Source organism: Passer montanus, unplaced genomic scaffold, assembly GCF_014805655.1.
Source record: "Passer montanus isolate IOZ18808 unplaced genomic scaffold, ASM1480565v1 scaffold27, whole genome shotgun sequence".
In the NCBI taxonomy this organism is placed as follows: domain Eukaryota; kingdom Metazoa; phylum Chordata; class Aves; order Passeriformes; family Passeridae; genus Passer; species Passer montanus.
The window spans coordinates 9,781,179-9,802,195 of record NW_024367372.1 but is presented as its reverse complement, the minus strand read 5'-3'; the positions used below and the strand labels follow the sequence as shown (position 1 = coordinate 9,802,195).

The following is a 21,017-nucleotide window of genomic DNA, read 5'->3' as shown; positions in this document are numbered from 1 at the left end:
GCATCCTTTGGGAAGGGCAGGTGTAAATTACCTGAGCTGATGTCAGGGCACACCTGCTCTGGACCTGTCCAGAGGATGTTTGGACCTGTCCCTTGGCCAAGCCAGTCTATCCCAGGGCTAAATGCTGGCACAGCCAAGGGACACCCTCCAGTGGGATTCACCTGAGCAGCCTAGGCTGTGCAGTGCACCTCACCCTGAATCAGATTTCTCAATTAGATTGAGCAAGAAATCCTCTTTGGTTTTGTGCTCTGTCTGTAAGTGGAGATGTGCATGACTGTCTGTGATGTAGCCATGCATGGCCCCAAGTCTCCTCAGGCATTATCCATTCCCTGCAGGCAGGGAGTTCCCACCTCTGAGTGGCTTTGGGGAATCATCCTGCCTCTGTTCCTCCTGCTGTCCTGGGGCACAGCCTTCAGCTGCAGTGGGAAGCAGGCAGGAGAAGAGGTGGTGCCTCAGAGGTGTCCCAGGGCACGGGCAGAATCTCCTGCCCTCTGGGAGCCCACCTGAAACAGGGCAGCACCATTCCCACCTGTGGTGAAAATAGAAGAGACTGATTTCAATAGCAGCCCTGACCCAGGGGAAGTACAGTACTCAGGGCTACGTACAGCTCAGAAAACCCACCTCCTAATTCTCTGAACAGCCATAGTCCAATTTTAGCCTCTGGATCCATGGCAACCAGGCGTGCCGATCAGGAAAAAAGAAGTGATTCATTTCCAGGTTTCATTTCCCTGGTTGCTTAGATTAAATTTCAGATGTAGCACTATAAGATGGTGCTGTCTGGCAGTCGTGGTTAGAGGGACAGCACTGCCATGTGGGTGGTAGGACCTGGGCAAGGGAGAGACTGTCCCTGCAGGTGCTGCCTGCCTTCCACCTGCAGACACTGCAACAGAAGGTGGGGGAAATCAGCCTGTTTAGGGCACACACCTGCGTATTTATTTGCATTTTCTCTGCCCTGATGATCAACCTGAGACCCTGGGGCTCCATTTCTCCTGAGTTCAGAGGCCAAGATGACAGCACTATGTGAGGTTGTGAAGCAGCCCCAAAGCTGTGTGTTCAGCATGGGTACTTCAAAGTGACTGGAGATGCCCTTATGACTGAGACTCATGAAGGAAAAGGTCCTGGCTTCTAGACAACGTTTTAAAATTCCTCTGCCCAAGAAATTAATGCTTTTTTGCTAGATTTCCATACATTGCAGCTGATGAATGATTTTACCAACTCATACTTCTCTTTCTAATATTAATATCCAGGCTACAAAATTAGCTTGATTTTTTTAATTCAGTTTTTTAAAAATACCTCGACTCCTTTCTGCCTAAGCTTACTATCAAAGAACAGATGAATATGAAGATTATTCTGTCTTTGTATCTGCACCTTCAAGATACAAGCTAAAAATAGCCCTGACAATGAGTTTTAATTAGAAACACACTTAGGATCTCATGCAATACAAAGAATGAGGCATATTTCCTTTTTCTTGGTGGAGCAGCTCTGTGGGAAGGGACCTGTAGGGATGGAGGCCAGCGAGCTGGGCACAGACCCACTGAGGAGAGGCTGTGGCACCAGGGCTGGTTCAGCCAGAAGACACCTCCAGGAGACCACCCAACAACCCCTGGTACCTGCAGGGAGGCCATGGAGAAGATGAAGCCAGGCTGTGCCCAGCACTGCAGGGTGGGAGCACAAGAGGCAACAGTGTGCACTGAAACCAGAGGGGTCCAGACTGGGTGCAGGGAAGCATTTTGTCCCTGAGAGGACTGCAAGTGGTGGGACAGGTTGCCAAGGGAGGCTGTGCAGTCTCCAGCTTTGGACATTCTCCAGACTTGTATACAGACAAATCCCTGAGAAACTTGGTCTGGCCCCATGGCTTCACCCAGGGGATTGGAAAAGGGTCCTCATAGGATACCTGCCAGGCTGAGTGATCTTTTGGTCCCATAAAAGCTCTGCCATGGACAGTGTTGGCACCAGAGCCTTTGGCCTTATGCTCCTCTCATGGACACTCAAATCCTCACCAACTAAAGGTACAAGTGATTCTCTTGCTTTAGACCTGGACTGGGACATTCTGGGGTGACTCATCTGTGATTTAGGGCACTGGTGTGAGGACCATCACTTAACAAATTGTGAGTGCAGTTTTAAATCTTCAGTTAGTGAAATAGTTTGCTTTAGGCGCAAGTGGGACGTAAGTGATACATAGAAACTTTGTGAGTCCCTTTGGAGGCCTGAATTTCACTTAGATGAAATGTCCTTTTCTCCATTATTTTTTGTTGTATAAAGCATAGCTAAGTGGAATGAAGCTAAAATAAGGCTATTTAAAGGTGGATTGTACTGATAAAATCTACATTGCCAATGACCTAAAATAAGGTTTAGAAGCTCACATAATATAGCTGAGCTCTTGATTCTTTTCTCCTTTTTCAGATATTCTTAGTTAGGAAAGAGAGCAGTGTGAGCAACATGGTCCTTGCAGTCCGCCTGCCAGTGCAGAACGAGGCTCCTGGTGTGCTGGAGTACAACATTAAAGAAGAAAAATCAAGTAAGGTCTTCACATTTTCTGGTCTTGCTCTGGTTAAGGTACTGCGTCCTCTTGTGATCAACAATATTTATGTAATCTCACTTGCACTGAAAAGGTTTCTCTTGTGACTGCAGCAGGTCTTGCTTTTATGATGTAATTCAGTTAATATTTCCTGCAGCTGCTTTACCTCAGCTCCCCTGTGGTTCTGCACCTTCTGTTATCATTTAGATTCACAATAGGGAAATAAAGCACCTCCAGATGAGGAGGCCAGTGCTTTGATCAAGTGAGGGGAGCTGCCTTTCACCAGCTGGAAGTCTTGAGGAAAGTGGAAAGCATTGGCAGATTAAGCTTGGTTAACTCACTGACTCTCTCTATTTAAGCCACTGAATTTGGGGGTCAGCAGTCTCTGACATCTGCTACGTTGCCTTTTCATGCAGCTCATACAGTCCCACTGAACAACAAGTCACTCCTGAACTGTTTGCAAAGCCAGCCAGAGAAGCGGGTGGCTGCTGGTACCAGTGCTATTCCCAGCTGGATAGCCAAGTCTGCCATCAGCAAATGAAAATAAATTAACCCAGTTCAAAGTCAGCCACTTCTAATCCAGCCCTCTGTGTAAATGGATGTGTAAGGCATATGATGTCCATTTCAAAGGAATATTTGGAAACACCTGAGTTATAGGATAGTCATAGAAACATGCACTCAAAAGAGTTCATAAAAATAACTTCACACTATTTATTTATGTGAACACAATAACTTCACACTATTTATTTATGTGAACACATTTAAATCCTCTGCCATTAAGCTCTGTCCCAAAGCCAGGTCTCCAGAGAAACTGTTTTATTCTTTGCTAAAACACTTGTGTTTTTGCAGATCAGTGTGCAACATCACTTTCTCCTTGTTCAAATGAACTTTTACAGTTGGTCAAATAGTTTTTCCTTCTCCTATATTTCTTCACATACCTCTGCATTGTAAACAGACTTTAAAGCCAGAGGTACAACTGAATCTCTTAAACTGTTCTAATCTCAAGGCCAGACCACAATCTGTCACAGCACTGCTCCTGCACAGGGTGCAGATCCCTGTCTGGCTGCTGCATCCCTCTGGGAAGCTTTCTCTCCTCTCCCTGCTCCTGGGAGCACCCGGCTCTGGAGATGTTCAGTGTTCCGTGTGAGGACAGGAGCAGCAAACCTTTTGCCACAACTTCAGGTGTTCAATTAAGAATACAAGGGCAAGGGTTAGCTGCAGGGTGGAGAAACCTTTTCTTTATTTAGCTATTTGAACTTGACCTAGGACGTTCAGATTTTTCATGGTGGGGAATCAGTTTTTTGATGATTCAAGCTTTCCTTTGGATAAAAGTTTAAAAATTCAAATAATGTCATCCTAAAATAAGTCAGTTATAGAAATGTCACTTCTTCTTTCATGTCCTGTGCCATAAAATCTGATTTCTTTTAGAACAGGCAAACGAAAATGTAGTACAAAAATGTACTAGCCTATCTAGAGAGACTTTGCTGCCATGCTCTTCCAACTTGCTTGCATTTTCTAATCTATCACTACCTTAATGCAAAGGATGTACTGGGAGACAAGCTTCCTGGTAGAAGCAAGAATTAAATCAATTTCCATCACTTCCGTACAAGTTGCAAAGTAAGTGGAGCAGGGTAACTAAAATTCAGCTCTTATTCATAAAGCAGGAGAGCTGCCATCACATGCAACAGTCCCAGCAGCCATGAGGCTCATGCATTCCTATGGTGGATATTCACATTATTTTTAGCTTGAGTCCTGTCAGTGCTGTGTGTCAGTTGGTAGAAAGCCTCTCAGTTCTCCATCCTGCACTGTGTTGACAAGAACACACTGGGTACAGAAGTGATCTCTCTTTTGCTTCCTTTCTCATTTAGGGTAAGTACCCCAGATTTTAAGTTTAAAAGAAATTGAATGAATTCTTGTTAGCAAAGCCAAAGGACTGTATCTAGTACAAGGGGAGATGGTAAATCAGCACTGAGATTTGGTAATTAATTTGGTGATTAATTAATTCTTTACCTTTAGCTGCATTACTACACTGCCTTCTAAACTTTTTTTCAGAAATAAAATTAAAAGATGTCTAAATGGTTTAAAATAATTTAGAACCTGAGTTTCCTTGACAAGTAAGGTGGTATGTCTGGATTGGCTCAGATTAATGATGTGCCCTTCACTCATCCCTGGTATTCTGGAAGTGTCAGGGTAGGAGACCTCTGAGCACCCCCAGAAATTCTCTCTTGCTCTGGAATGCAAGTAAGTAGGAAGCTGGGTGTTACTCTCCTGAAAATATGTAGAACACCCCAGCTGAATAGCCCGATGGCCACTATGGACTGGCAGAGTTTGTTTTTCCAAACATCTACGCTTTAACTTCAGAAAATCTCTTTCCTTTCTGGGTTGACACATAAGCAGTGATGTGTGTGACGTGCTCCAGGGAGAGCTGTTTGTCCCTTTCTGAGAGCTGGCTCCTCCTAAAGCGTTCGAAGAAGCAGGAACAAATTCTTCTCGTTACCTCACTTCAGCTCATTAGACTCCACACAGTTGATGCATTCAGATGTAAACTGAAATCTGAATTTGCCTCAACATACAGAGTTCTGATTTCAGGGAGAGTCTTCCTTCAGTTAAAATTCAAGTTGCAACCTAGCAAAATTCAAGCTTACTGTTTTGAATAACCTTGCCAGCTGCTTCTTGTCCTTGGCTGTTTGTAGAGCCATTGTCATTCCATCCTACTTTTCAGTCAGGATCTGAGGAGGCTTTCCCTGCTATCACAATGCTGTTACAGAGGTTGTTGCCCAGCCCCTGTGTTCTGTAAAGAGATGGCCATTCAATGAAGTACAAAAAAACCCCTTCAGAATCTTCTTGGCATTGCACTGCCAAATAAGAGTGGTTCATTGTTTTACTATTTCTTTTCCTCATAGCAACTTTATTTATGTTTGGTGATTTAGGGAAGTATAGTTTTCTGATGGGAAGACTGTATTTAACTGTGATTTCTCTTTTTAAATGGAAATCCCCAAAGAACCCACTAGGTAAGAAAATAAAGAAATGAAACCTCTTTCCCTTTGTTTTTGGTTTGCTTTTTTTAATTTTTATTTTTTAAATTTTCATCTCTTCTGTGAAGTAGCCCTTAGAGACAAAAGGAGAATGGACTTTAAAATTTTTCTTCTGGTTCTTTTTGGTTGTAATTCTTCCAGAGACAGGAAGGCTAAATCCCAGTGGTATCAGTAGCTATAGAAGAGGCCAAACAGTTGATATCAGGTACCATGTGGTTCATCAGAAAGCTGAGAAACCTGGCAAGTTTCAAAGCCTTGGATCTCTGTGGTTTGGCACTTGGCCTGAAGGATCCCTTACTTCTTACTCAAAGCAGTGAAAATCTCCCAAACCTAAAGCTTGTTACAAGATTTCTACCATTTAGAGATGCAGTACTGGCATCTATCTCTCAGTCTTTGCCAAAATCTCGAGTACTTTGTGCACTTTCTGTTCTCAGAGTTGCCCCTTACTTCTGCTTCATTCTGAGATGGAACCCCAGCCTCACAAACTGAGCAGCCCTTCTTCAGCTGACTCCTGCCTTTGCCTCTTCTCAGCAAACTGGTGGCAACCTCAGGCCCTAATTCCCTCTCCTTTTCATGGATATACCTTCAGCGGTCATCCTGCTGACCTCAGCTCCATTGCAGCAGTATTAAAAAGGGAAGAATCAGAAGTTTAAAGTACATGTGCATTTCTGAAGTAGCTTATACTGAGAGCTTGGAAGAAGCATCTGAGTACCACAGAGCATGTAGTGCAGGTAGTGACAGCAGCTTTTACTTTCACAAAGAGTCATGAGGGCGCCTGCCACAGGGGTAACGTCCTTTAGAAGAGGAATGTTCTATCACCACAAACTGAAGTTAACAGTTTCTTTTGTTCTGGAAATTTTGTGTATAATATCTGAAGATAATTTAATTTCACAATTTCACATTAATTGATCACATACTTCTCAGGAATCTTTTACATATGCTTTGGTGTGGTAATTGTTTTTTGTGTAGTAATTGTTTTCCGAGCTCTTCTGTACCAACAAAAAAGGATGTGATTCCTTTCCAAGTAAGCAAAATGGCACTAAACAGAAGTATCTGCAATTTCACAGAATAAAGAACATATTGCTCATATTATTAGATTTTTAAAAATAGAAATAACAATGAAATTTATTTGCTAAGTCCATCTTGAACTCTTCAGGTTCATGTCATAAGGGTTTTGAGGCTGGTCTGATTCTGCCATAGCTGCCCATCTCCTGTAATCCTGCTCCTGCCTCCCCCCTTGCTGCAATGGCTTGGCTCACATGGAGGTGTTTTTCTGGAGACAGCCCACATTAGCCCATGTTGTGGAGCTGCCATTCTGTACCCAGGAGGGACAATCTGCCACCAGACACAACTGTTCAGAAGCATCTTTTACAACACATGGGGCCAAGGCTGGGTTGAGCCCCCCAAATCAATGAGTGCACAGTTGAAGGAGGGGTTTGCAGTGAAGCCTTGGCTTTAGTGTGGATATTTCATTTATTAGAGGAAAATTATGAGACTTAACGTTCTCTGTGCTCTGACCCTCCAAGCTTCTCTGCAGACCAACTCTTAATAAGCTGGAAAGTAGCAGAAGTCTTGAAATAACCTTAGCAAAATCAAATAGGAAAACCAAAATAAATTATCTCCAAGTAATACAAAAATGTCCAGCACATGATTAATACCTCCTTTGAAGGATGAGACATGGTGCCATTGGACACAGTATCTCAATTTCTGGCTTATGGACAGCAGCTGTTCTCCAGGCTATGTGGTACGAGCTTGTGCTAAGGACCCACAATATACCTTGACAGAAAAGGTGCAGGCAATTACTCCACTCCAAAGCAGTTTAAGAGCAATCACTGAGTGCTGCTATAAAATTGCAAGCCTGGTAGCAAAAAGGGATGTTGATAAAGAAATCCAATGTCTGCCCTGGTCACCTTATTTAACCTTTCTTAAAGTGAGACTGAGCTCAGGAAGTGCAGACTGGAGTTTGATATGAAATGCTTGAGACAGGGGGGATTTAGGAAAGGATTACAACTGAAGTAAAACACACAGCAGCAGTTTAACCTGTCTGGTTAATTCCCTAACTGCTTTCACCTGCTTGCCATCAAAGTTTGTGAGGATCTGACCACTTTGTACATCCACCAGTGAACATCTGCCAGCAAACTCTGTCAGGACAGAAAGAAGAGTTACACCAGATACAGAGGAAGCAGAAGGACAGGTTTGCTGGGGAGACCACACAGAAATTTAGATGAGCAAAGATGTTCCTTTCCATGTTGGATGTTAGGAAATGTGAAATCAACAGGGAAAGATTACTGAAGGGCTAAGATTTTACAATATACTTCCTTGCCTTAATGATTCCAAATAGGTGTAGTCTAAAGATGTGAAAGCAAGCTTAATTCTCAAAGTCACTTCACTTCAGTCCAACACTGCCATTCCTCCTTCCCAAGCACATATGGGAAAAACTCCACAGCTTTTTATTATAGACTAATGCCATTTGCAGAGATAAAAAGGACATGTGCAGTCATTCTGACTGTCCTGTAACAGTAACAGGTGGAAATTAAACAACAGTAATCAGGCAGCAGCATGTTTACAGAGGGGCATTAGAGCAACAGGGGGATGGACATTGTTTGTCTTTGCAGGTTTAGCTCTGAGCAAAGCTGCTGAAGGCCCTGGTCTCCACATCCCAGCCAGCCTGAGGTGAGGGCTGTGGGCACGCCTGGCATGATGGCAGAGCTCAGCCATGAAGGAGACAAATTCCTGTGTGTGCCTGCTTGGGTCAGTGCCTGCCACTGCTGTGTGGGGACACACTCACAGGGCAGGCAAGAGCAGGCAGATTGAGAAGGAACAACTCAGTAAATGCTCTCTGTTGGCTCAGGCACCTCCAGATGCTGACAATAGACTGGCCTATTGCACTCCTCTGGCACCCCAGCTAACATGGCCAAATATGGTCATTTATGGCAGATTTCCCTCTTTAATTTTGTTAATGTTTGTTTTAATACATAATGCTGAGGCTGGATTAACCAACTGGGAGACTAAAGTACTTGCTGCTAACATGTCACAGTATGGTCAGGTGGTATTTTCCCACGTGAACTACATTGTAATTCTGCACAAATGAGGTCATGGGAAAAAATAGGAGGATAGCTTGCTTACTGCAACCTACTCACAATTTAACTCCTTCAATGCGAGGGGTCAGTTGAACTTTGTGATATGTGCAGATGAACTTTGTGATAAGAATATTTTTGTGGAAGTGTTGACAGCTCTTGCAATAGCTTCCTCAGTTTTGCAAGTCTTTTTGCTAACACTCTGTCTCCTGGAATCAGGAAGTAGAGTGAAGATAGGCAGAAATTTTTTTTTCCCAGAAAGAAAAATAACCATCACAAATGCAGAGAAAAACCCTGCAATTTTGGTAATACTCAAAAACAGAATATACAGGAAAACAACCTATAAGAAGACAATCTGCCATTTAAAAAATTAATTTTAATTGCATTTATTTTGGATCCCTTCTGAACTAGAATGAAGATGGAGATAGAAATCTGAGGTCAGAAAGATGGGATCCTTCACTTCATAGCTAAAGTGAATAAACTGATGCATGTGCTGGTACACCTGACCCTGACTTCTAAGAGGAAGACATTTATTTGTGTGGCACTTGCAGATTTTCCTGGGATGTTTTGAAGTTTGGAAGCAGGGTAGGACTATTTAGAGCTTTGATTTCCTCTGAATAGATGAGAGGCTGAACCTGACATTACAGAGTGAAAAGATCAAGGTGGTGCTTTTTTTGGGTTTTGGGTTGTGTGGGGGTTTTTTGATAACCCATTCTGGCATTCAGTGATACAGTAAAGGGAGGACTGATTTGGCAGCCACCTCATGAACTGACCTGGAGACTTATCTACGAGTCAGCAAGGTCATTCAGCATCTCCAAGTTCGCTACAGAACATGACTTGAATATATATTTATGTGTATAAGGAAAAAATATCAGTTGTCCCAGCGACTAGTGAAGGTAGTGCAGTCCCATGAGCACAATAAAGTAGGTGGAAAAGGGCATGGGCCCTCTCCTGAGGAGAAAGAGTCAGGTTTTATGTGAGTTCAGGCTGTAACTTAGTGCTGCCACAAGAAGGGCTGCTGCCATTCCTCATCTGTCAGTAGCACGTGTCCCTGCCCTCCAGCCCCTCTGCTCCCTGGCTTTCTCTGCCTCGTGCAGGCTCTGGCTGGGAAGGAGTGAAATGTGGATGTGGGGGTGTGAAAGCAGGACAGTGGGGGGGCAATGCTTCCTTAGAGGTGTTACCATGTGCTGGGTCATGTGGAATGAATATGGAATGGAGGTTTAAAGGTGGTAAAGGGCTGAGGGGCTACAAGTAACTTTGGGAAGGGTTGGTGGCAGACTGGAGAGAGAGGTCTGAGAACCAGTTGGAAAGGGGCAGCAGGTGACCAAGGATGGGGTCACATCCTGTAGTGCTGAATAATTGCATGAGCCTCCAATGTGCTCTAGGCTGCCCACAGAGGCAGGAGCCCATCAGAGCTGCTTTATGGGGCCAGGAGAGGAGGCTGCAGGCAGGGCAAAAGCCCTGTTGGGATGGGTGGGAAGTCGGTGCAAAACTGTGGCCAAATTGCTTCACAGCAGCCAGCCTTCCCAAGGCAGAGCACTGCTGGCAGCAGGAGGAGGAGCTGACCTTTCCCTTCCCTGCCAAGATGAATTCAGCTGACTTTTCCAAAGGAAGGCACCGATTTTACAGGCAGAAGGCTGAAGCACAGGTTGCTGAAGGGTCTTGGCCAGCTGTGCATCACCAGCCCTGAGCAAGCCCATCCTGGCCATGATTGTATTTACTGAGCTGCAGAGAGAACTTTTGCTTGCTGAGCTCTTGACAGTGTCCAGCACTGAGGTATCAACACAGCTATTCAGACTTCTTTTTATATGCTTTTTGTACAGCCTGACAGGCAGTTCAGCTGCTGTAGTGTGGAGAGTCAATTTTTCCAATCTACTTAAGAGGAATGTTTTTCTTTATTGTTGCATGATGGAGCGTGTGATTGAAGCAAAGCAAGAATCTGTTGTCAGCTCTGGGCCTGACAAGCCTGAAAAAAGAAGAAATGTGCTGGAAAAAATAACAAGTTATCAACACCCATGGGACAGAAGATCTTTCTTCCCTTCTTACCCCAAAACTGACTGATTCCATCTCAATTAAGCAAATCATACATTGCAGCAGCAAAACTTGTCCAAGACTACTTTTTTTTTTTTCAAGGATTAGCAAATTGATGAGTAAAAGTTTGAGTATTTTTAGCAGAGGAGACTGGAAAAGCTGAATATGTAGTTAACCTTCAGGTTCACATTTTAATTAAACACTGAAGGAGTTTAATTGCATTTAAGGAGCCTCTGGGCAGACACCTTGCCATTTAGGAGAGTAGACTGATGAATGTTGTTGCTTAACACAGTTCCTGTTGCTGCCTATGAGATGTAGAGCTACTCTAGTTATCTGCAGATTAGCCTCCCTCAGACACAGATAACAATCTGCCTGCATCACCCAGGACTCTGCATGGGTTTGTTTCCCCTGTTTATGCATGTTTCTCACTAACAAGAAAAGTCTGCCATCATCTACAGAGCTTCTTGGCATGGAAAACCTCCCACTGAGCAAGTCAGCTCCATGGCATGGCATAACTGGGCAGCTCTGCCCCAGCCCTGACCTACAGCTCTGGGAGTGCTGTTTTGCTGCTGCTTTCTGCTGGAACTCGTCTGCCTCCACAGGCAGTACCAGATCAAAGGGCACCTCTGTGTGAGCTGTAATGAGGACATAGGAGACATTATCTTTGTCTAGTCTGCTGCCTGTGGTTTGATTTGAGATAAGACACTGAATGATTTCTAGTCCCCTAAGGATGTCTAACCCAGACATCTTCCCGAGATTAGTCTGTCTGCCAAGGATGAGTTCTTCATTATCCACATCAGTGTTAGCCCTGAAAAGTGGGTTAGAGTCAAGGGGTTCCCCTTCAGGAGGCTACTCTGAGCTAGGAGCCCAGAATTTTGGTTTGGCAAGGTTTGGTTTTGGGGGATATTGTAAAACGTGGTATGAGGACATATTTTATAACCTGCTGTGCAAGTCCATAATTTCTCTCCTAAATGCAGACATGCACAAGGAAAGCAGAAAGTCTCACCAAGTCCTTCTCATGTGAGCTGAGTCCCACATCACTTTGACACACTGCTTATTTTAAAACATTAAACACTTGTGCAGCTGCTTTTTTAAGATTGAACAGTGCCAGGCTTCTCTGTGATTTACAAGTTGTTTTGGAAATATTCTGGTTGCTTATAGCGAGTAGCTTTAGTCCCTTTTTTTTTTTTTACTCTCATTCTGAACAGTTACCTCCCGTCTCTTCACAAAAATACTTTTATTTTTACTCTAAGCTTTAAACCGATGGGATTGTAGGGAAAGCATTCTGGAAAGAAGCCCTCGAGGTCTTGTTAGCTTTGTTAATCCTTACTTTGACTTTTTTTCCCCACTTATTTTTCACTCCCAAGAGGCATAATGCAAAATCTGTGTGTAATCAGAGCTAGAGACTATGCGTGCTGTTCTAGGATAATATTGTCTTACCCTGCTCTGCTCAGTTCCTTGAACACAACCCAAAAAGCTTACTGGCTTTAAAACAGCTACTCTAAATCAGTACCCATAATACAAGTGCCCTTGTCTCAGAGGCTAAACTGAAACAAATTATATATTTTTATCCTTGGACAGTGCTATCTAAAGATCTTATAGAGCTTAATAAACATGAGTTTAGATTTGTAAATGAGGTAAATTAGATACTGTTTGAAGTGAAATGAGGGCATTAAGGGCCTCACTCCTTGACCCTTGAGTAGGACCCTCACAGTCAGTGACAGTGCAGTCTATCCCCCTCAGAAGCAGGAAACAAAAGAGCTGTTTTCACCAGGTTGTCAGCCCGGTGGGATTGAAGCTCTAGGAAGAAGAAGTGTATTATTTTTCCTTTTTTGTCCACCCTATTGACCTCTGCCATTTCAAAGTGGGTTATTCCCTTTCATCACTCACCCTTGGAAATTGTCTTTCTTGTAAAGGCTTTTCTTCCTGGAAGTCTCTCTTGCAGAATGTGATTCTGAATACTGAATGTCTTCCCTTAAAACACTGGGCAAACTTCTTTTTTCTGTATGATTAACCTCAGCACTATAGTACTTCACAATGTGTCTCAGAGCCAGAGAAATAAACTCTTCTCCAAAGTAAATGGAGAAAATAATTTTTAATAAAATACATCTGTATAATAGCATGCATTTTTCACATAAGGATTGATTCGCAAGATTTATCCATATGACCTGGAGACTGTTGCTAAGAACTAAATCCCCAGAATTTCAAACCATAGCACTGTTTCCTGTTATATGAGGCACAGAGGAAACCGTTTATATATATGAATGCTTCACAAAGTTTTACCAAAGAAATTTGCCTTTTGAGAGTAACTTACAAGTATCTATATCGAGTTTGTCTTGTCAGCCACGGGCCTCAGCCCTGACAGTTTTAATGGGCAGCTGGGCAGCATAAATCTTGTACTGCCATTGTAATGTACGAGTGGATGCTGAATGACCTGCAAAAATGTGACTTCTCCAGCAAGGATCCCAACTCTTGCTCAGCTGCTTAGTGCAGGGCCCACATTGATTGAATATGTTATCCTACTCTCCTGGGTGTCCCCCTCAGAACTCAGTATTTCATAGGGGCCATGTTCCCTACCTTATTCCTGCAAAAGCAGACCCTGTGTGACTACATCTGAAACTTTAGCTGTGTCTCATATTGACATCTGGTCCTGGGAATACCCCTGGGAAGATCTCCTTTGGCTGAAGAAACACTGAAATTTCCACATTGTTCCATACCTGAGAAGGGGATATGGGGTTGAGGACCTAACAAGTAAGGCAAGGGCTCTGAAACTGAAGAGCTGCTCTCCAGCGTGTGCTCTGCTCTTAATCCCTGAAATAGCTGGCAGTGCTATCCACGTGGATACCTTTAAGGAAAGCACTGAGGAGCTGTGACACTTTTCTTTTAGCTGAGTTGGCTGTGCTTGAAGTACCTGTGAGAAGCACCCTCTCACCCTGCTGAAACACTGATCCAATGAGGAGGAAGCAGAGCAGAAAAGTGCCTGTAACATTTTCCTGCTTGAGCATCCTGCAGCAGAGACGATGAGACCAGGCAGCACGGGGATTTTAAACTGAATTAAAGGCATTAAACCTCAGTGGACACCAAGGTGCTGCCCATCTTGGGTGAATGTGGATGAGCCAAAGTTCAGTGGAGTGGTCAAGGCCCCTGTGGCTGTTAGGTGTGAGGACAGCTCCTTATCTTAGCAGCAGAACTTGCACACAGGGTAGAGGGGAACTGTCATCTCTACCAAGTGTCCCTTCTACTCAGCTCCAGCCTGAGAAGAGTACAAAAGCCTGTGATTTCCATCTTCTTTAACGACACTTTGTTCAGCACAACATAATTATACTTAGTGAAGAACATAGTTTAAAAATAGATTTCTCTTATACTCTACAACCAAGCTCATTAACACTTTATCACTTTCATAATTCATTAGTTCCAATTTCCCAGGAACTGCCATGAACAGTGATATTTTTTTTATCATAGTCAGAAAGATTAAGCTCTGTAGGAAGCCATAAAATTGAAATCTTTTGAAAAAGCAGGAGCTGGATGCACAACAGGAGTCTCAGGCAGAAGTTCAAATGGGGGAAGTTTCAGCCCTTCCTTGATGAGGAAAAAGCCCAGAAACAACTGGCAGCTAAGTAAAGCACACTAGAAAGACAAAAAAGACATAGGTTGACCAGGACAGTCTAGAATTGTGCAACCAAAACTGAAACTACAGCTTTGAAATTATGTGGAAGAAGCAGAGGCAACAGATTACAGAATAAATAAAAAGGCCTTGAGAAGAGAAAAAAGATAAACAGTGTCAGTGTTTTACAAAAACACAGCATTAGAAGGCCATGTAGTACCATCCACAAGGTCGTCAAGAAATAACACATGAAACAATGCTAGAGACAGATACTAGGAACTTCCCAACAGAGATGTTGCAGAAAGTCCTTAAACACCATAAGGACTTCTGCCAATGAAGTCTAAATTTTCCTCCTTTAGAACCATCCAGCTGAGGATCTTTCTTTTAAAACCACCATGAGCCAATTGCATGAATAAGGGTCAGAACTGGGGAACTGGAACAATAACCTGAAGGAATTGCATCACACTCTGACACATTTCTGCAAAGCACAGCAGGTAGGACAATCACAGTGTATCGTGACAGACACAACAGCCTCAGCTTTGGGGCTATAGCAGTCACTGTAACACACCATTAAAATACCCAGCACTCCTTCCCCAGTGGCAGGGAGCTGCTAACCTGCTAACCTGAACTGTCAGTGTCTGGGAGGAAGAATTCTGGTAGCCTCTGCCTTGGTGTGATCCCATCCTCATAGCAAGGTTTACTCACTGAGGGTAGAACAGCAGCAAAGCTGGCCTGTGCTGCTTACTGCAAAGGTCGTGGCAACTGTGGTATCAAACTTATATCAAGGGAGAAAAACACCTCTTGTTAGGACACTCTGGACTTATAATCCGAAAATAGGAAACTGGAATCACACCCATAATGATAAATCTCACAGTTTCCCAGAATCTGGAAGATTGAGAACATCTCAGCACATCCAGGCAGGACTTCTGAGGATGGTTGTTTTCTCAGTAGTCCTCTGTCCACATAACTGCTGCAGAATAAGGAATTTGTGTCTTTGAATTCAGATGTCTCTGAAGGACTACACAGACACCAAAAACAAGTGGATAGCACTTACAGTGCCACTAGAGAAGAAGCTGAAGTAATTGAGTCCCATGAGCTGGTGTAAGCAATAAGATGGAAATTGGCTTGGTTTGTCCATGTAACCAGAACAGTGGAACTAGAAAACACAATTCTGTGGGGAAAAAATTGGAGAGGAAAGGAAGAGAGAATGCTCAGGGACAGTGTGACTCAAAGACATCTGCATCTGGATGGAGAAATGATGGCGAGATCCAAAGAGCAAAGGGAGCATGAATACAGATTCGAGTCAGTGCCTAAAGATGACACTCTTCAGACCATGCTGGTGTTTGAAAGAGGAAGATGAGACAATCATAAATATATATAACAGTTCATAACCTGGCCACGTTCTATTCATTTACTGAGTTGCCAAAGGACACAAAAACAGAGTATTGTCACCAATGAAGCACTAATTCATGTTGGTAATACTTCTGTCACCCACAAGAAAAATTCAATTACTTCTTATCTCTTTGTTTCAGACTACTCAAAATTGCCCACTGATCTACACATTTCCCCTTTTATTTCCTGAAGGTGACATTTTTCAATGGGCTTCTAAATATCAGGTAAAACTCAATATGCTGTGGCAATATGTTTGGCTCACAGAACCCAGCCTATTTTTCTCTTGCTTTTGATCATATTCTTGACATTCAGGCACTGTTATGGTGAGATGTAGATATTTTCTTGCTCTTAAGGTGCTTTGGATCTAGTTTTACAAGCCCAAGAAAGGTGAATTTTTTCTCTGCACTTATCATCAGGATTACAGCAGTCTGGCAGATGTCTGCATGTAGATTCTGCTAAAGTCATGAGTTCCTATAAATGGCAGCATCACGATCCCTCCCTAAGCAGCAGTTCTCATGTCAATGAAATGTCCCCAGCTACCCACAACACACCCACAGCCAGAGAAAATCACCTCTTCCTGATTGTCTTCTCAGAGCAGGGTGCCTTGAAGGCAGCAATGGCTCTGGGGGACAGAAATATTGTCCCCAAAAGTCAGCAGAGCCCTTTTAGCTGTTCAAGATTGTTATTTTCTGCATCTTTCCAGGAATTAGAAACATGCAGCAGGATAATGATCTCCACAGGCCTTTTAGCTGTTCAAGATTGTTATTTTCTGCATCTTTCCAGGAATTAGAAACATGCAGCAGGATGCACATAATGATCTCCACAGCTGAATGGCAACCATTCCCCCAAGACAAGTTCCTGTTTCAAACCCATCATCTGCCATCCAAAAGAAAAGCACTACTTATCAGTGATGTCTGCTGGTGTCAGCAGGTGTCTAGAAAAAAATACGTTAAGAGAAAAGTGTTACATTTTCTCCCAAAGAAGATGTTCCCCTCAGGAGTTTGCAAGGCAGAATTTCCCCATGGGTGCTGGGCTGGGAGCAGATCCAAGTAGCCATGGCAACCCTACGCAGGCTGCTTGACATGGCCACCGCTCAGAATAAATTTTGGGCTGAGTATTGGTCCTGATGGTGTTAGTACCTCGAGTAATGACACATCTAAAGCACTATTCTTACTATTCTTCCATCTGTTCTTACTTGTTTGCAGGCTGCCCAAAAATGTCCCAGGAGAGCTGTGGGTCTCTGTATGATGAATTCCAGCCTGCTGAGAAATATTCTTGGTTTTGTTACCTTCTGTGACCTCCCAGAGCAGGGACAGTCCTATTTATATATACCACCTGCTGAAAATTCTGTCCTTGAGCTTCAGCAGCTTTTTGTACCTAGTCTTCCTTAGCAGTATAATTCCTGGTGATTTGTGGTGTTTTATGCAATTTAACTGTATATGTGAGGAGGAGAAGTAGCTATGCTTCCACTTATATGTGGAAACTCCTGACACAGAGGCACTCAGACTAATATTTTTTTGCCTGACATTCAAGCTCTCTAGTGGCAGAGCTTTCTGGCACAGAAACAATCAATAGTCCAAATCCAAGCAATTTGCTCATATATGTGAGCATGTACAGGTGCAGCCTGGCCTGTTATGGATACCTGCAACCCAGAATGCCAAAGTGAGCATGTAGTTCTTGACAGAAAAAAAAACTTCCTTAAAACCATTATCTGTAAAAAGGGCTTTATTTAATAGATGGAGATTTGAGCAAATTCAGACTCTTGGATTTTGGTTCATTCTCCAGAGCAGGACTGGGTTTTGTCTTTATTTTTGTTTCCTGTGTCAGAACTGCAAAGCAGATGGGTTTCAAACTACAGAAATTGTTCATGGTAGATGTTTAATGAAAATCCCTGACTGAAATACGATTCTTATTATGGAAAAAGAAAAAAACTTGCCAAACATGATTTTTCCAGTTGTGAGAGAAAAGTGAGGGAAAGGGATTGTTTTGCTTGAAGTATGTTTTAAATTCCACATTGCAGTATGGTATGGGTGCATACACTGGGGTTAAACTGTTCATGCTGATCCAACATAAACTGATGCTAGGAATGACTGTTGAGAATTACATGGTCTTTGTCTCTATAAAAAATGCCTACATTGGAGTATTCAGCCCAAAATAACAACCTGCTGGGCCTGGGCTAGAAAAAAGGGAGAAGCAAAAGGAGGAAATGCCTGGTTTGGGGAATGAGCTATGAACCTGAACAAGACAATCTTGAGCGTTTCCTTGCAGGGGGATTGTCTGCTGGCTGGAAAACAAGAGCCAGGGCACAGAGGTGAGGGAGAGGAGATCAGGAGGATGTCTCCTTCCTGCAGGTGCTGGAGGCCCTCCTTTGCAGGAGCCCAACCACCAGGCAGGCATGGCAAGGGGCTGGAGACGGCTCACAGGGCTCTGAATCACGGCTGACTGAGGAAGCTGAATCACAAGAGCTGAGCTTTGAGTCCACAGCTCTGACCTGTGACCTAGAGCAGCGTGAAGGAAGATGCACAGCATCTGTGGGCAGGGCCATGGGGGTGGAGCTGGTGCTGCTCCCCAGGGACTCCTGGCGTGCTCCTGTGGCAGCTCTGGAGCGCAGCTTTAGATGGTTCTTTCCCACCAGTAAGCAGGCATTTCTGAGAAGCCACTGCAGATTTCCTTGCCCTTGTCAGTGTCCGTAGTGGGGCCTGTTGTGTGGAAACAGCCATAGTGTTTCTGAGACTGTAAAGCTGAAGCAAAGATGGACACATCTCTCCTGCAGATCCAGGTCTTTCTCTCTGCCTTGGGTTATCAGTCAGTGAAATTTTCACCACCGGTCAATGAATTTTTTCTAGTTTAAAAGCCAAAAGCTCTGTAGTAACATGAGATTTGGGCTACACAATGTTCAAATGCATGTCTTTATAAAGAAGGTCATCTTAAAGAACTCGGCAATATGGTGGATTGTATTTTGCCACTTAAAGGAGAGTGCAGTCGCTGAATAACACCATGGGAGGGAGAAGACAGAAGAGATACAAATAGGCTGTGATCACACTGCCTGAGTGACCCAGGTCAGAGCCCACACACACAGTAATGAAACAGTAATTTCTATTTTTTGTTTCTTCAAAGCACTTTGTCCATCCAGACCAAACCAGATTCCAGCATGGAGAGTCACAAGGTCAGCCCTGTATGTATTGCAGAGATGCACATCCTTAGAGACAGATGGGCTTGTAACGATCCCTTTGGAAGTGAGCTGGGAGGTTTCTTTCTTCCCATTGTTTCCGTTAGTGTCACAACACTTGGATATTTTGAGCTAAGTTTTCAGAAAGCCAGGCTATTTCTTCTCTAGTGTCTCCCTGAAGAATCATGTTGCATTTGGCCACCTGAAGCCGGGTCTTTATGCTTCATCATATTAGTCCATGCAATTACTGGACTGTCACAGAACACAAGATGTGCCTGCCAAACCTACCTGTTTTGTTTTTTTATCTTATAGCTCAAAGAAATCAGCTGCTGACTGTCTTTTCTGTTTTTCACCAGTCCTGTACCTGGAAGGATCTGTCCTTGTATTTGAGGATGTTTTCAAACTGGTTGCCTTCTACTGTGTCAGCAGGTGAGTTGCATTCATTTCTTCCATGGCACATTTCTTCTTCTTCATTTTGCCCTCCCCTCTGGTCTGCCCTTCCCCAGTCCCCAGTCCCAGCACAGACCCCTCTGTTTCCTCTGCTACCCTCCAGCCTGACAGACCAGAAGGTATTTCAGATGCTTGTATCTACAATGGAGCCAGTTCACCCCACAAACACAGCTGTCCCTGCAGCTTTGTCCATAGGGCTGCTTCCACAAAGAACAAAGGCACAGAACTGAGGCTGGGGGAGGGGGCAGGGAGGAAGAAGGGCCCTGAATTAACTATTTCTTTAAAGTTTTAAGCATACACACACACACACAAACACACACAGAGTAGCAACTTGACAAACCTACTAATGCACTGTTGCCTGTTGGCAACTCAAAGTGCTTAGTCTATGGGGAATCTGTCAAGGAAAGTAGTCCTGAGACAATGTCTTTTCTTTAGGTAAAATTCGAAATTAAAACAAAGCATTTGTTTGCTCAGCACAGAAATACCAGTAATAATGGGTACAGAGATGGAAGAGACCTGTAATGTCATTTTCACTAGTGCAAGGTTTGATCACCACATGATGATGTCTGCAGCCTTCTCTAATCTGTGTCCTCGTGCTTAGCACACTGCAGCAATACCTCCACCTACTTACCCTGCCCCTACTGCAGCAGGCCCGGTTGTGAGCTGCTTGTAGACTTTTGACTTCCCCTATATAAACTTACATGACTCTTAAAGCAGTTATTTCCTTTTAAGAGGAGAAAGCAGATTCAGGATATGCTTACAAGGCAGTCACATCAGTCACTTGGCTAGGTCACACAATAGGAACAGTTTGTCTGGGGTAGGATTCAGTGTGCTACAGCTTTTCCAGCCAGTCCCCCACTGTTCTGGGGGTTACTCCTGCAGCCAGCTGAGTTCAGCACTACTGAGCCACAACTCCTACCTGCACACAATAAACCATGCTCCACCTCACACTTAATAGACATTTAACCATCTAGATGTATATAGACCCTATACAATAGACATAAGTTAAACCCTGGACCCATATAAAGATTCCTTTCTCACTAAAGCAAAGAACAGCCCACATGCAAAATAGAATTGGGCATTCCTAGTAAGTGGCTGGTAACAGAGAAAATATGCTCACTTCTGCTTTCCTGCAAAAAGGATCATGGTGAGAGAAAAGAAAGAAAAAGGAAAGAAAGAAAGAAAGAAAGAAAGAAAGAAAGAAAGAAAGAGAAAGAAAGAAAAGTTCTTCTATTTGATGCCTTATGTTTTAGCTTTTATATTTTTCAGATTCTGTACTGCTGTAGTGTGTAGTTCTGAGCTTCATATTAAGGGATGGTAAGCTCTCTTCACAGAGGAGCTAGACAAAACAATTCCTTTCCTTTTTCTTGGAACCAAGGACAACCAACCCAAATTTCAGGCCCAAGAGCATAAACAGTGTGGACTGAAGAGAGAAAAACAAGAGGCATGTGACTTCATAACCTAAAGTTGTAACTGGACAATTAACTGCAATATGCTAATGAACCAAAACTTTTAAAAGTGAAAGATCTCGTGACCATGTCCATTTTGTGACCATTTTGGGTTCATCTTGGGTATGGCCCTGGCTAGGATCTTGTACTGTCCAAGGTGTATCCATTAAGGCCTTTTAATAAATCCCTACTTTATTCTTTAACTCTGTCTAGCCTCTGTTCTAGGTCAGCCTTCACAAGGCATCAGTTCAGCTCCTGTTAGAGATGTTATTTCTGTTCTTTAACTCTGTCTA

General features: G+C 43.4%; 1 protein-coding gene across 1 annotated transcript in view; it reads left to right on the top strand.

Moving 5' to 3' along the window:
• Positions 1-21,017, top strand: part of LOC120503881 (ras and Rab interactor 3-like) — a 156,106-nt gene that overhangs the window by 111,879 nt on the left and 23,210 nt on the right. Inside the window, exons 21-22 of the mRNA XM_039712916.1 lie at positions 2,404-2,518; positions 19,183-19,255. Of these exons, the coding sequence (XP_039568850.1) occupies positions 2,404-2,518; positions 19,183-19,255 (188 nt within the window). The remainder of the gene's footprint in view (positions 1-2,403; positions 2,519-19,182; positions 19,256-21,017) is intronic.